Below are 14,313 nucleotides of genomic sequence, written 5' to 3'. Positions count from 1 at the left end.
AGGGTTGCCTTGGCCAGTAGCCTCGCCTGGCGTACCTGGCCCTGCGCACCACGCCTGCCCTCAGGGGGTCTGCACGGAGGACCCCCCCCAGGACTGCACAGTGCCACGCCATAGGCATCCTGACCTAGGACCACGCCACGCCGTAGGCATCCCGACCCAAGCCCTCTCCCCAGCACTCGTGGGTCCCCATCAGCCCAGGGCAGCATCCCAGCTGTCTTCAGCCACTCATCGCCCACCTCCCATCGCTCCACATTGCCCCGTGCTGGGCCCGGCACGCTCCACCACAGTTTACTCGAGGCAGAGGCTGGGCAGGGAGCAACTGCTCCACAAGGAGGTGGGGATACCTGTCAGCACGAGACACACATTTCGGCACTTCCTATCCCTGCCTGACCGTGCATCCTTTAGGGAAGGGCGCTTGAAGCGTTGAGTCTTGCTGCTGCCTGGCACAGCTGCGTTACACACCAGTAAATCATGACAGCAGGCTCCTGGGTTTGGAATAAAACAAAATCATTGTTCACTTGTTTCACGTTTAAGAAAAAAACATGGTTCATTAAAACAGTTTTAATGAAAAAATAAAGTTCTGAATTAAACTATAATTATACATGGTTGAAAGTGATGAACTAAAAGAATGGAGATGTTACTTTTTTTTTTCCTCTCTGCTGATACTGTAACGTGCTGGACTCGTCAGACACCATCTATTGGGATAAATCTGAAAAGGTAACAGAACAAGAGTCAGTCACATTGATTAGCATCGAACCTCTGTGAAAGAGAGGCAGTTCGCTTGGTGGTTTGCCATTTCTCCCCCAAAAGCTTCAGGAATGCGTTCCACCAAGGTCCAGTTGAATCACAGACGTGCTGTAAACACAGAGGCACTGACTTTCAGAGCAGGTCCAGCCCTCGCGCAGCTTGCGGCCGGGGTCTTCCAAAGCCTTTCTGTTTGCGGAGTGAAATGGCAGCATTTGGGAACTTTGGTTATTTTTCTGGCTGCAGAGAACAGTCAGGCAGCTGTCGGGGACAAGTCTTTGGCAAACTCCTTGGTGGTTCCACGTACCTTCCAGAAGGCAGTGCACCGCTGTCATGGTGCAAAGATGTTGCAGAAGCTGTTTTTCAGAACCCAGAGTCAGTTGTTGCAGCTTGGTGGGACGGGATTTTTATAAAGTGGGACTGAAGAACCGTTGCACGTCGTGCAGCTCCATCACCCTGACCCGGGGCGGCAGACCTCCCGCACCCGCGACCCTCGCAGCGGACCCCCAGGGCACTGTGGTGCTGGACCATCCGCCTGGCGGCCCTGTGTCAGTCATCCGACGGAGGGCACCTGACTCCATGTACTGCAAAGAGCCCTGGTCGTCAGCAGGATGTGCCTCCCGATGAGCCCGCACTCAGAAGGCGGTGGTCCAACGTGGTGCATCTGCAGGACTGACGTGGACGCATTCCTACCAGCATGGCTAGTCTCACCTTGGCCTGGTACCAGCCAGTGACTCCTCTTCCCTCATGGCCTCACCGGACAGAGCACGCATCATTCATCAGGTGTAACTTCAGAGGAACACCTTGAAACATAAGCCGAATTTGTGCGATACCTACGGCTCACTCTGTTGGGCCACTGAGGAGAACGCCACCATCTTGGCAGCCTTGCGTACAAGCCTCAACTCCCCGACATGTTTCCCAATGGATTCCCCTTGGGCTGAGGCGCCAGGACGTCCCGTTGAGGGACTGCAGCGTCGGCAGGGGCCTGGCACTCTCCTGTCCTCCCCTGCACCAGATGGGTCTTCATTGCACTTCATTTTGCCAGCTGCATAGCCTGCGTTGGCTTTTATCCATATAATTTGCAACCGATAGGTTAAAGACTCTGTTTTTTGGATTACAAATCCAGTCTCAAAAAACAAACAGTGAAACCAAAAGTCAACTCTGCTGTAGTACTCGGATGGAAACGATCAAATCCCAGAGCAGACCTGCCAGGTTCTAAGTTTACTACGGCCCCTTTTATAGTCCACGTTTGAATTCTGGGCTGAGAAGGGAGAGTCATCGTCTTCTTAAAACAGCACCGTAGAGTGTAACGAAGGGCCGGGAAACAGGGCAAACGGTATCCCCCCACACACACACTTGAGCCGATCATGCAAAACAAAGTCACGAAAAATCACCGTAAGAGGAGACCTTCTAGGAAGAAATCCAATGTGGTTTATCAATCAATCCCCAGCGCTGCCTGTCCAGAAAAGGGCTGCTCTCTTCCTTCAAATGTGCCAGTGCCTCGGCACCGGAAGAAGTCCTGTTTTCACTCAAACGATGCCAAATCTCAGAACTCCCTCGCTGCCCGGGCCTGCCGAAGAGGCGGCAGATCGCGCAGAGGCCGGTACACATTGATGCTCGCTCCTACAGAGCCTTAGATATCAAAGATTGATACATATGGAAAAAACAGGCAGGTATAATATTACATTAAAATTAAAACACATGGCCATTTACTTTTCAGACTCTTCACACAGATTCCCTCTTCCTCCTCCTCTCTGGAAACTCCTCAGGAGGGGGAGTTTCCTAGCACAGAGAAGGTTTGCAGTTTCCCGATGGGATGAGAAAACATACGTGGCAAAGATACTGTACATTCCCCAGACATCACCCAATCCATAGCTGTACCCAGCCAAAACCCCACGAACCCAGAGAGCTCGGTCTGTCCCTTGAGCTAATCAGAATCTGACAGCGGTTTTGACCAGTCGGCCTCTTCCAGCCCCGGCTGCCCATGACGCGGCAATTCCTCGTCCCCGTTACCGCAGGCCGGGCGGGCAGCCCTTCAGCCTGAGCAGCAGCAGCAGTTCGGGGGAGCTCTCCCCAGCCTCCCGGCCGGCGTCCACAGCTCACCCGCCCGCCCAAGCAGCGCCCCAGCACGCCCCTCCTTGCCCTAGTCCAGAAAGCGCCTGCGCGAGCCCGTCCGGGAGCGGTTCGAACGGCGAATGTCAAACTTGGAGTCCCGGCACTTCTGGCATATGTAGACCTCTGGGACGTTGGACTTGCGGATTTTGGCGCAGGAGAGGTGGATCCAGGTGTGGCACTCATTACACTCAATCATCGGCCGCCCGGCGAAAGGCTTCATGCAGAAGCAAGTGACTAGGTCCCACGAGTCATCATCTGCAAAGAGAGACGGCAAAGCTACGTTTGTCACGGCTAGCGCCTCTCACCTGCACTGGGAATTTACGCTCTAAATTTACGTGCTAAACAAATGACCTGGGCTTCAAAGACGGTCACTTTGCTGACTTTTCCAGGTCTTAAGAGAAAGTAGTCTCCCAGCAGTACAAGAGAGGCCGTGGGCCAGGAGAGGAGAACCACCTGCTTCTATCAAGTTGCAGTTTTTCCACTCGGTTTACTGCAAAAGCAGCCAAACAAGCCCCTCTTCCCCCCAAAAACCCGACCGCTGCTTAATTCTGCCCAGGCAGCGCGTCTTTGCATTACCCTCGTGCTACAAGTAAGGTACCAAAGAGATCGGCAAGGGCACCGCCGCTTCCGCCTGGCTAATCCTCTTCCGACAGCCAGGCCACCTACCCGAATCCACCATGATGTCCTCATCGTCGCCGATGCCGTCCTCATCCCGAAAGACCACCTGCTTGCCCTGCCGAATGACCGTTCGCTTGCCAACACTCTGGATCTCCACTGTCTGCTCGGCTGTCACAGCAGGGTAGGAGACGCTGGAAGGCGTGTCAGAGTCCCACACCGAGCAGTGCTCAGTCGCAGACTGAGGGTCACCCTCGGATGAGGGGCTCATGGGCGTCTCTACATAAGAGTCCTCTGCCTCCAGCTCTAACAGCTTCTCCTCGTAGTCCTCCTCTGCTGACACCTCTGTTTCCCTCCTCTTCAGCTTTTTCTTCTTCCTGATCTTATCAATTTGCTTTCGTTCCGGCAGGAAGTTGCCGGGTTTTGCCCGCTGGAACAGGGAACCGTACGGTTTCGCCCGTTTAAGCTGACTAAAGTTCTTTCTGTTCTTGGCGGGCAGGGAAACAGAAGAGGAGATGTCATTGAACCGGGGATCCCAGCTATCACTGTCAATCGTACCCCCAGTGCTGTTGGGAGGGCTGGGGCTGTTCCTCAGCGGCGTTTCCTGAAAGACGTCGAGAAAGGGGATAAGAGCATTACCTTGGAGCTGACTGGCGCGCGGTGCTGAGACACTGCGCCATTTCCCCCGAGGCGCCGCCTCGCACGGCCGATCTCGCCCAAGCGCGAGCTCCCGCTCTCCCCACGCGCCGCCCCGTACCCGGTGCCGCCACAGGGATCTCTGGCCGGGCAGAGCCACAGCCTGGAGCTGCCCTGGCCCCAGGAGGGCCGTGGGAGCAACTTGGGCTGTGTTCTCTGCTCAGCCCACCCCAAAGCTGCCACCCATCCCACCGCTGCCGGAGTTCCCCCTTTTGTTCCGGGGACAGGGCGCGGAGGCGCAGCCGATTTCACACAAGAGCCCGGCAGACGCTGCTGTGGTCGCAGGCCCAGGAGGGCGCCCGCCCGGTGCCCGGTGCCCAGTGCCCGCTCACCTCCTGCGGGTAGGGGATGTAGCCGGCGTAGGCCAGGACGAAGGTGCAGAACTTGTTGAAGTCTTCCACGGTGCGGTGCCGCCGGGAGGCGGGGGAGAAGTCCTGCGCGGGAAGGGAGGGGGTCAGCGGCGGGGCCGGGCAGGGCCGAGGGGGAGGTGCCGCCGCTCCCCGCAGCCGGGCCCCGCCCGCCGCCGCTCCCCGCGCCGCCCCACCCCCACCCCCCGCGGCGGCGGTCGCCGGGCAGCGCCGCCGCCGTCCCCCCACCCCCACCCCGCAGCCCCCGCACCCCCGGTCTCGGTACCGGGCCCGCAGGCGGGCCGCCCCCCGCGGCAGGACACGGCGGGGCGCGCCGCCGCCATTCCTCGCCCCGGCCCTCCGCGCCCGGGCGGCACAAGATGGCCCCGGCCCCGCGGCGGGGCGGCGGCGGCGGGGAGCGGGCACCGGCGGCCGACCGGGCCGGGCCGGGCCGGGCCGAGCCGGGCCGGGCCGAGCCGGGCCGGGGGAGACGCCCCCCGCCTCCTCCCCTCCCCCCGACCCCCCCCAGGGGCCCCGGCTCACCTCCGGGGCGAACGGGGAGGCGCAGGAGTCGGAGTCCATGTCCCGGCGCGGGAGGCGGAGGCGGGGCCGTGGGCGGCGGCGGCGGCAGCGACCGGGCAGCGCCGACACCCGCGAACCGCTCGGTACCGGCGGGAGGCGGCGAAGGGGCGGCCGCCCGCGCGGGGGCCGCCGGGAACGGTAGTCCTCCCGCGCGGGGCGTGCCGGGAGCTGCAGTCCGCCCGCGCGGGGCGTGCCGGGAGCTGTAGTCCAGGCGGGGGCGCGGTCGCGGCCGGGGGCGGGGCGGCGGGCATGCGCAGTGGCGGCCGCGGGGGCCGCCGGGAGCGGCAGTCTGGGCAGGGCCGCTGGAGGGCGGGGCCGGGGTGGCGAGCGGAGCGGTGAGCGTGGAGCGGAGCGGTGAGCACGGGGGCTGGTTACCGCTTACCGGGGCGGCTGTGGCGTCCCGAGAGGCCCCGGCGGGAGGGGGAAGGCCCTCGGTTTATCGCGGGGCAAGACCCGGCCGGGAGCGGCGGGGAGAGGCAGTGGCGGGCAGCGCGGCCGCCTCTCGCCGGCTCGTGAGCCGCGGCTCCGCTGGAAGCCGCCCGGGCCCCCCCCCGCCTCCCCCGCTCGTTCCCGGCAGCGCCGAACCCGCCGCGCTCCTCAGCTGCCCTCCCCGGTGTCCTCGGGAGCGCGGCCCGCCCGCGCCGTGCGGCGTTCCGCGGAGCGTGACGTGGGACCGACGCGTCCAGAGCGGCTTGAAACGCCACGAGTTCCGTGAAGAAGCGTTTCTTTTATTCCAGCGGTGTGCGGGGAGGGGGCAGCCGGGCAGGACGCCGCCCGTAACGCTCCGGAGCCTGGCCTTCGGTAACGGGCAGCGCCGGGAGGTGGGGTGCCTCCGGGAAGGAACCCCTCGCACCCGCTGCTGGGCCGGGGCTGCTCCCGCGGGGTGCCCGGCGCTGAGGCGCAACGGCCGCGAAGCCATCGGGCTCACAGAGCTCACGAGGCCGCCTTCATCCCGGGCAACCTCGACACGGGCTGCTCACAAGTATAATTAGACCACGCAGGGACGGCCGCTGGCAGTGCCAGCGCGTTATGCAACTGCCGCTCCTCCGTGACGGGGCAAGGAAGATATTTTTGAGAGCTGTTTAGTTTATCCTGCTTCCCGGCTAGAGGACGTTTTCCCTTGTGCTAACCCACCTTTTTCTTTCTTTTTTCCCTTTTCTCTGTTCTGCAGGCTGCTCTCAGGGTTGACGCAGCGTGTGCTCTTCCCACAGGCACGGCATGGCAGCCAGCGCAGGCAGCAACGGCGGTGGGACGGCGGCGGCGACGACAGGGGAGCCGGCGCATGCGGTGTCACTGCTGCGGGGGCTGAGCGCACTGCGAGCGGAGCGGAGCTTGCTGGACGTGACGGTGGTGGCAGGCGGCCGGGAGTTTGGGGCGCACCGCGCTGTTCTGGCCGCCGCCTCCGGCTACTTCCGCGCCATGTTCGGCGGGGCGCTGCGGGAGGCGCGGGCTGAGCGGGTACGGCTGCATGGCGTGGAGCCCGAGTGCCTGGCGCGCCTACTCGACTTCGCCTACACCGGCCGGGTGGGCGGGCTGGGCCCCGACATCGCCGAGCGCCTGCTGCGCGCCGCCGACCTGCTGCAGTTCCCCGCCGTCAAGGAGGCCTGCGGCGCCTGGCTGGCGCGCCAGCTGGAGCCCGCCAACGCCCTGGACATGCAGGACTTCGCCGAGGCCTTTGCCTGCCCGGCGCTGGCAGCCGCTGCCCACCGCTTCGTCCTGCGGCATGTAGGCGAGCTGGGTGCCCAGCTGGAGCGGCTGCCGCTGCCGCGCCTCCTCTCCTACCTGCGGGATGACGGGCTCTGCGTCCCCAAGGAGGAGGCCGCCTTCCAGCTGGCGCTGCGCTGGGTGCGCGCCGACCCCGCCGCCCGTGCTCCGCTGCTGCCGCAGCTCCTGGCCCATGTCCGCCTGCCCTTTGTGCGCCGCTTCTATCTGCTGGCCCACGTGGAGGGCGAGCCGCTGGTGGCCCGCTGCCCGCCCTGCCTGCGCCTCCTGCGTGAGGCCCGTGACTTCCAGGCTGCCCGTCTCGACCGCCACGACCGGGGGCCCTGCGCCCGCATGCGCCCCCGGCCCTCCACTGGCCTCGCTGAGATTCTTGTCCTCGTCGGCGGCTGCGACCGCGACTGCGATGAACTTGTCACCGTTGACTGCTACAACCCGCGCACCGGACACTGGCGCTACCTGGCCGAGTTCCCCGAGCACCTGGGTGGGGGCTACAGTGTCGCCGCGCTTGGCAATGACATCTATGTCACCGGTAAGGCGCGTGGGGCGCAAAAGTGCCAGCACTGAGGTTTCCTTTGAAAAGGAAAGGGTCCCTGCGGGTCCTAGCAGGGAGACTTGGCTTTTCTCAGGGTAGCAGAGAGCTGGAAGCTCTGCTCAGGCTCAGCGCAGCTGCAGCCTGAAGACAGACGTAGGGACTCCCGGAGCGGGTGCTGGACTTAGCAGCTGGTCTCAATCCGGGAGGTATTTTGTCATGACTGATGCTCCTGAGCACGTGGGCAGAAGTCACAGATTTTGCACAGGTGAAACTTTCTAACCACTCGCTCCAGGGGACAGGAGTGACTGGGGAGGGTTTTGAATTTCTGGCTGCAAAGACTGGTTTGGGTTCAGAGTCCTGTGAATCACAAGCCAAGCGCGTGCTGGAGGCAGAGGCGCGTCAGAAAGCCCCGGGTTCCTCAGCCAGCCAGCACCCGTGAGTCACGGTGCCTTCCCCCAGGATCCTGCCTGCTTGCAGTCCACTGGGGCTATAATTACCTCTGTCAAGGTGACGTGGATGTGTAAATTGGGCTGTTCATCTGCCTGTAGATGTCTCCTGTGAACTACAGCCCCGCAGCTGGCGCGGCAGCCCTGCGGCGGCTGTAGCAAACCAAGGCTTGAGAAAGCAGGCGCTGCAGAACAGCTTGCTCTGGGTGTGCGGGACATGCTGACAAAGATTTGAAGGGCAGGGCAAGTGCAGGTGAACAGAAAACTGCTTGTTCTGTAGTCATAAGTAGAAAACAAGGCTCCGCTTCAAAGGCAGGGTTGTAAAAACAATGGGCTAGCACGCAGCTCATTGGTATGGACGCCCTGACGTCCCATGGAAGCTTTCCAGAGCAATCCCAGGCTGGTCTGGGGGTGCCGATGCTGCTGGGAGCCCCGTCCTTCAGCAAGGCCGCTGCTGGTGGGGACCTTGGGTCATTCTGCTTAGTGTCAGCATTGTAGCGCGGGCAGCAGGGAGGGTTGGAAGGTTTCTGTGCTGGCAGCAGGAACGCTGCCTTGGCAGCCAGGCGCTGGTGAGTGTTAGTCTCTGCTATGTCACAGCAGCTTCTGGATAGCAAAGGAGCGGGGGTTGCAAAATGGGGAAGAAAATGGTTATTTGGAAGGGTGGAGGTAGTCAGACCTGGGAGACTTGTTTTAAATGAGTTGTGGCTGAATACAGACTAGGAATGGCATGGGAGAAATCCTTCCCGGCTTGCTGGGAAATAAAAAGTGCAAAACTTCTGTTAAAATCCTGGCGGTGCAGGCTACTGTGGTCCCCCAGTACTGAAATATTTTCATGATATACGGCCCTGGGAAGCAGAACAGTGTGGGGGTATGGCAAAGGTGTTAGCTGGAAGACAGAACAAAGATCCTGGTGCCGAGCCCAGCCCTCTCCCCCGCTGCCCTGCAGTACTTCCCCTTGTGAAACCAGGCTGTGAAATGTGGCTGTGCTGTGCTGCAGGGGGATCGGATGGCTCGAGGCTGTACGACTGCGTCTGGAGGTACAACTCCAGTGTGAACGAATGGACGGAGGTGTCTCCCATGCTGAAAGCCAGAGAATACCACAGCTCCACGGTCCTGGACGGGCTGCTGTACGTGATCGCCTCCGACAGCACAGAGCGCTACGACCACTCGGTGGACAGCTGGGAGGCTTTGCAGCCCATGCTGTACCCCATGGACAACTGCTCCACCACCTCCTGCCGCGGCAAGCTGTTCGCCATAGGCTCCCTGGCCGGCAAGGAGTCCATGGTTATGCAGTGCTACGACCCCGACAGCGACCTCTGGTCCCTGGTGAACTGCGGCCACCTGCCTCCCTGGTCCTTCGCCCCAAAGACCGTCACTCTAAATGGCCTCATGTACTTCGTTAGGTGAGTAGCGGGGAGCCGTCACCCCCCTGCCTGTGTCCTCGCTGGGCAAGGCCGGGGTGTCCCCAGGAAGGTCTGCGGGTCTTGCGGGTGCTCGCAGGAGAGCGCAGCGCTGGGAAAGGATGGCGGTGCTTCCTCTGGTGCTGCAAGTGGGTCTGCAAACTGCCACGCCGCTTTCCTTTCCTTCTGCTGTGCCGAGACCTCAAAGAACTATGCTTCAAATTGTGTACGAATGTCTGAATCTAAACGCGCGGGCTGGGGAACAGCCAGGTATAAATATGTCTGAAGTCAGCAGCGCTGCTTTGAAATAGACTTCTCGGTTTTCTTGGCTTCTGGTCCAACCCCCCCCTTGTTGCTATAAATAAGTGAGTAAGCTCCAAGAAAACGGTCAAGTGTAGCGCAGGAGAGGACGTCCTCCGTCTCAGCAGAGATAAGAGGACTGAAGACGAAGTGATTGGTCACTATTTTTAAGCGCCTTTCCAAATCGGGACTTCATTACCCGTCTGAAGCTGTCCTGGTGGCGCAAATACTTTGGTTATCCGCTTAATTAAAAATAAACTGAAAGGCACGCTAGGGCTGAAGCATTTCATCTTGTTGTGTCGACTTTGAGCAAACATAGACTTCTGTGATGGCCTCCAGATGCTTTTCAGTTTTTAATCTCCTCTTGGCTTTGCATAACGCAGCATTTTCTGCCCCAGACGTTTTATTTGAGTTGTTTGGGTTCAGCCAAGTGCATTGGTTCCTGGCAGTTGTTTGCAGGTAGCAGCTTGAGCGGTTTGAATTTCAGTCAGTCCTGGCGGGGGGGGCCTGGCTATTCGGCTACATGTCACAAGCCAATTCCATAGGTTTTCCTTTTTCTTACCTGTTTTAAAATACCGATGATTGACACTTCAGGATTTCTGATCGCTCAGGCATCTGCAGGAGTTAAGGAGCAGATTACCGGGGTCAGGTTTTCTCCCCTTGTTTCACGTGCTGCACGTGGACTGCTGCTCTGCATAAAGCTGAGAGAGAATCTTTGGAGGACAGAGGAATAGGTGAGGCATAAAAGTCGCAAACTCATTTTTTGGTTAGTTTTAATAGCTCAGACTAAAGCTTCTGACTGATCATCCCCTCTAGTGGGACTAGTTTTAGAACTATAAATATGGCACGGCCTTTGGCCACATCCTCTTTGGAGCTCCCTGCAACAGGATGGGATGTCCTGGCCTGACCGTCGCCAGTGCCTGGATCTGCCCGGTGAGAGCTCTGCCCTCGCTCCCCTTCCCGTCCATCGGGGTTTTCAGCCTCACACTTGGAAGTCTCTGACTCGCCTGCTGCCGTTATCCATAGTTAAAGTGTGCAGACGGGTCTGTGAACTGCGGGCTCGCAGAAGGTTAGTCTGTGAACACGCCTGCCATAGACACATCAAAAAAAGACTGGATTTGAGAAAGCCCCCAGGATTGCGCAGCGATTTCTGACCCAGCAGTGGCATAGCTGCACGGTGGACTGTGAGCAGGCTTGTGGGTCGGAGCAGCTCACCCGGTCTCCGGTCATCTTGTATGCCTTCCCTCCTAGGCAGTGTCCCAAAACTCAGACTTTGTACAGGAACCCTATGCTCTCCAATACATGCAGCAGGACTGGAGCAGAAGTGCTCATGGCGGCATTTTGGGCTGTTGAACTGGGGGTTTCACAAGGCAGGAGGTTTTTGGGAGGCAAAAGAGTAATTTTGTGTTCCCTCCTGCAGAGACGACTCGGCTGAAGTGGATGTTTACAATCCAGCAAAGAATGAATGGGATAAAATCCCTGCCATGCTTCAGGTAGGACGCTTACCAACCTACTGCGTGCCTGTCCCCGTTAAAAACCGGCTTAATTAACCTTTGGAACACAAAGTGCTCTTTAGGTTATAACCCTGTGCACATGGAGCGCGTTTAAGTGTATCACAGTGACCTGAAAAAAAACAATCCCAGACTGTGATCGCGTAGCCGAGTGAAGCCACAAAAGTGTCTCCTCCCAGTGCCTGGGCAGCGCCGGTTCCAAGCTGGAGCGACAGGCGCTGAGCCCCGGCCAAGCAACACCTTTATCATCTCTCTAATTGGGCAAAGCCCTCCTTTCTCATGGCCCTGTATATTTATCTGTCAATTGTAGGTTCACGTTGGGGGGAGCGTGGCCGTGCTTGGTGGGAAGCTCTATGTCTCTGGTGGCTATGACAGCACGTTTGAGCTCTCGGACGTCCTGGAAGCCTACGATCCCGAGACGCGAACGTGGAGTGTGGTGGGCCGACTCCCTGAGCCCATCTTCTGGCACGGCAGCGTCAGCATATTCCGGCAGTTCATGCCGGAAACCACGCAGGAGGACGACGGCATCACGCTGGACAACTCCATCAACTTGAACAGGCAGCACCAAAACCTTCACAACCAGAACCTTAACGAGCTTCGTTAGCAGGGGAAGGCGCTGTCCCTCTGGCTGGACGCGAGTTCGTTATCCAGAATCAGTGTTGCTTTGAGAGAAGGCAGAGGCAAACCGGTGCTTGGCCACAAAAACGTACTGATCGTAGAGGGAACGAAAACTCTGAACGTTTGACATGCCATTGTGGAGCCACAGCCGGCAGACAGCGAGGCCTCCACTGCAGCATCCCTCTGTGGGAGAAGGCGCCGCGCCGCCTGCAGAGGAGACCTGAGAGGTGAACTCTGAGGAAAGCGATCGCGTTGAATGTCACCGCAGCGTCGCAGCTTATGGCTTCTGGTCAGACGCTTTCACTGGGAGCTCCTTCACCTTGTAACGCTTCGTTTGCCACCAAACTCCTTTCTTTGGTTTCTTTCTCGGGAGGGGTCTGGTAGGGCACTGGTCTGGAACCCCACCTCCGGTCAGTGCCTCAGGGGAAGACCAACCTTCTGTGCGTGTCTCCTCTGCGTGGTTGGGGGGGAGAGACCTTCTCACGAGGTGAACGCGAGAACACGGCCCTTCCTGCCCTGTCGCCGTGCTCCTCGGTTCCCGTTCGTGCCTTCAGAAAGAACAGATGTCCTGTAGCACGTATCTCGCCAAGGCTGGCCATGAAGCTTTGCCTTTCCCTTTGAACCGTGGCTCTTCCTGTCTTTTGGTGGAGCTTCTTAAGTTGCAGCATTAAACTTTTGCAGGTATTTGCCTTCCTGGCTTGTCAGTAGCGGGGCTGACCTAGGCAGAAAAAAACGCTTCTTGTGGTGAAGGCTGTTTGCTGTCAGTTCTCCTGTGCCAAGCTCTCGGACGGCGCGCTGGGCTGGGCAGGGCAGGGAGGCTGCGTGCAGCAAGGGCGAGTTTTCCTTTCTTCACCATTTTGAAGGAGCTAAGTCAGTGCTGTACCATTTCATTAAAAAAACCCCAAACTTGCTGGGAAAGGTGAGCGCGGCTTCCTGGGGAGATTCACCGCAGGCTTGCAGAGTTGATGGCGGTGTTCAGGTACCATGATGCAGGATGGCTTGTGAAGGAACCCGCCGGACCTTTGGAGGGGTTTACTGCCTGTCGCCCCTCCAGTTTGCTGGAGCTCTTGGGCTTCGGGCAATCGGAAAACGCCACTGAGGCATTTTGGCAAAGGTGTAGACGTTAGTCAGAGTGTTGCGCATTGAAAGGTAGTTATTTTAGGGTTGGGGTTTTCTTCTTCTTTTTGTTTGAGGTTTGCTGGTGGTTTTGGCCTGGAAAGATTTGCCTTTACACTCACCCAAGTCACCTAGCTAGCTTGGGCTGTTTCCTCCAGCTACCTTAGCTGAAGAGAAGCTGTGCGCAGTTTACTTGTGGGATGTTTCTTGAACAAGCCAGCAGCTAAAACTGAGGTACAGCTCACCCAAAAACCAGTGTCGCGGCTTTGGGAAAACCATAGTGTGACAAGGTCCAAAGCCTTGCCTGGCTGCGTTCACTTGTTCCGACTTTTGTTTTTAACCAGTAGGAAAAAGCTTTGGACTTAAACTTAATTGAGAGGTGGAAAGGCCATGTACTTGAGTAGTGTCCAAGCCCCCTCTCTGCAACATCAGCATCTTCACAGCTTTAAAAACATCTGTTTTGCCTTGAATGCCATTTGGTGCCAAGCTCCTCCGCTGCAGAACTTGGGAAAGCCGCTCACAAATCTGGGCTGTTCTCCAAGGCCAAAACTTTGACAGTGCCTTGAATGCGTCAGCGGAAGGGCCTTGCCCCACTGCGGCAGCCCCTCGGTTTAAATCCCCCCCCGCCTTGGCATGGGGGGGACACACCGGGGCCGGCAATTTAGGGTGGCTCCTTCCCCTCTGGGGGTAACGGCCGCATCCCACCGTGCCACCCCGTGAGGCTGAAGCAGCCTGTCCCCGCGGTGCTGTGTCGTGCTCGGGGAGAGGCAGCGTGCGCTGTGCAGCTGAACTCACGTTGCAGACCGAAGTATTTCTGCCGAACTATAAATAGTGCGCATGCTGCGTCTCATACCGAAGCGCCTGCTGCTGGACCTGTGTCGTCCCCCCCCAAATTCCCCAACCGGCTGAACAGTTACAGATCTGTATTTATTTTTTTGTAAAATTCATTGTCTGAATCTTCAAGTACAGTTTAAATACCATCCTTTGAAACAAAGGCATTTTACATTTGCAGATAATGTATTTTTATTCTCCTAGTTTGTTTTTAAATTTACTTGCAGCAGTCAAGTTAAATAAAATGTGTTACCTAAATCTCTGTCGTCTTTGAGGGGAGGAGTGCTGGAGTAAGTTTTACTACAACATTTCTCGTTCTAGGCCCGAGGTACGTTTAAACCGGAGACTTTCTGCCTTCTGGGTGAGTAAAGGGAAAGGGGGGGGGCAAGCACGGCTGCAATTTTGGGGCATATTCCCCCACCCTGGGAATACTCGGGTCCCAATGTCACAGCCACCCTGGGCCACGTTGTTTCAGACAAATACAAATCCACCACCTGAAACCAGGAGCTTGGAGCATTGTCCAACTCCTTGAGGTGGTGCGGTTCAAGTCAAGCCACAGCTAAATTACCCCAAAGATGAGCAGATGCGGGCCATATCCTGCCCTTGATGCAGTAAGGAAACAGTAATAAGGATCAGAAGCTCAACAGAACAAAGTAGAAATAAGGCACAAATGTAACAGGGGAGGCGATTCCTGCGGGAAGGGGCAGAGCCATGCAAAGGGGAGTTTCTTCCCTGCAA

At 58.4% G+C, this 14,313-nt stretch overlaps 2 protein-coding genes across 3 annotated transcripts; one reads left to right on the top strand and one right to left on the bottom strand.

The window, feature by feature from the left end:
• Nucleotides 1-546: 546 nt before the first annotated feature.
• PHF13 (PHD finger protein 13) lies at nt 547-5,217 on the bottom strand. Its single transcript, XM_054849590.1, has 4 exons — nt 5,061-5,217; nt 4,503-4,604; nt 3,526-4,078; nt 547-3,114 (listed from the first exon to the last, which is right to left on the bottom strand). The coding sequence occupies exons 1-4, from the start codon at nt 5,097-5,099 to the stop codon at nt 2,888-2,890; spliced, it is 921 nt and encodes a 306-aa protein (XP_054705565.1). The 5' UTR covers nt 5,100-5,217; the 3' UTR covers nt 547-2,887.
• A 179-nt stretch (nt 5,218-5,396) lies between these two features.
• KLHL21 (kelch like family member 21) lies at nt 5,397-13,833 on the top strand. 2 transcript variants are annotated; one of them, XM_054849337.1, is made up of 5 exons: nt 5,397-5,453; nt 6,271-7,350; nt 8,797-9,202; nt 10,920-10,992; nt 11,321-13,833. In XM_054849337.1, the coding sequence occupies exons 2-5, from the start codon at nt 6,318-6,320 to the stop codon at nt 11,612-11,614; spliced, it is 1,806 nt and encodes a 601-aa protein (XP_054705312.1). In that variant the 5' UTR covers nt 5,397-5,453; nt 6,271-6,317; the 3' UTR covers nt 11,615-13,833. The 2 variants fall into 2 exon arrangements, with proteins under 2 accessions (XP_054705312.1, XP_054705313.1); XM_054849338.1 differs by lacking the exon at nt 5,397-5,453 and adding an exon at nt 5,552-5,900.
• The last annotated feature ends 480 nt before the right edge of the window (nt 13,834-14,313 follow it).

The sequence above is a fragment of the Grus americana genome, chromosome 21 (genome assembly GCF_028858705.1).
Source record: "Grus americana isolate bGruAme1 chromosome 21, bGruAme1.mat, whole genome shotgun sequence".
NCBI classification, from domain to species: Eukaryota; Metazoa; Chordata; class Aves; order Gruiformes; family Gruidae; genus Grus; species Grus americana.
Note: the sequence above shows the minus strand (reverse complement) of the source record. Positions and strands in the feature narration are given on the sequence as shown.

Coding starts and splice junctions, on each gene's coding strand:
- PHF13 (XM_054849590.1), bottom strand. CDS start 5,099: ATGGACTCCGACTCCTGCGCCTCCCCGTTCGCCCCGGAG. Junction 4,605..5,060: donor CCTCCCCGTTCGCCCCGGAG/GTGAGCCGGGGC, acceptor CTTCCCGCGCAG/GACTTCTCCCCCGCCTCCCG. Junction 3,115..3,525: donor GGACATCATGGTGGATTCGG/GTAGGTGGCCTG, acceptor CTCTCTTTGCAG/ATGATGACTCGTGGGACCTA.
- KLHL21 (XM_054849337.1), top strand. CDS start 6,318: ATGGCAGCCAGCGCAGGCAGCAACGGCGGTGGGACGGCGGCGGCGACG. Junction 7,351..8,796: donor CAATGACATCTATGTCACCG/GTAAGGCGCGTG, acceptor GCTGTGCTGCAG/GGGGATCGGATGGCTCGAGG. Junction 10,993..11,320: donor AAATCCCTGCCATGCTTCAG/GTAGGACGCTTA, acceptor TGTCAATTGTAG/GTTCACGTTGGGGGGAGCGT.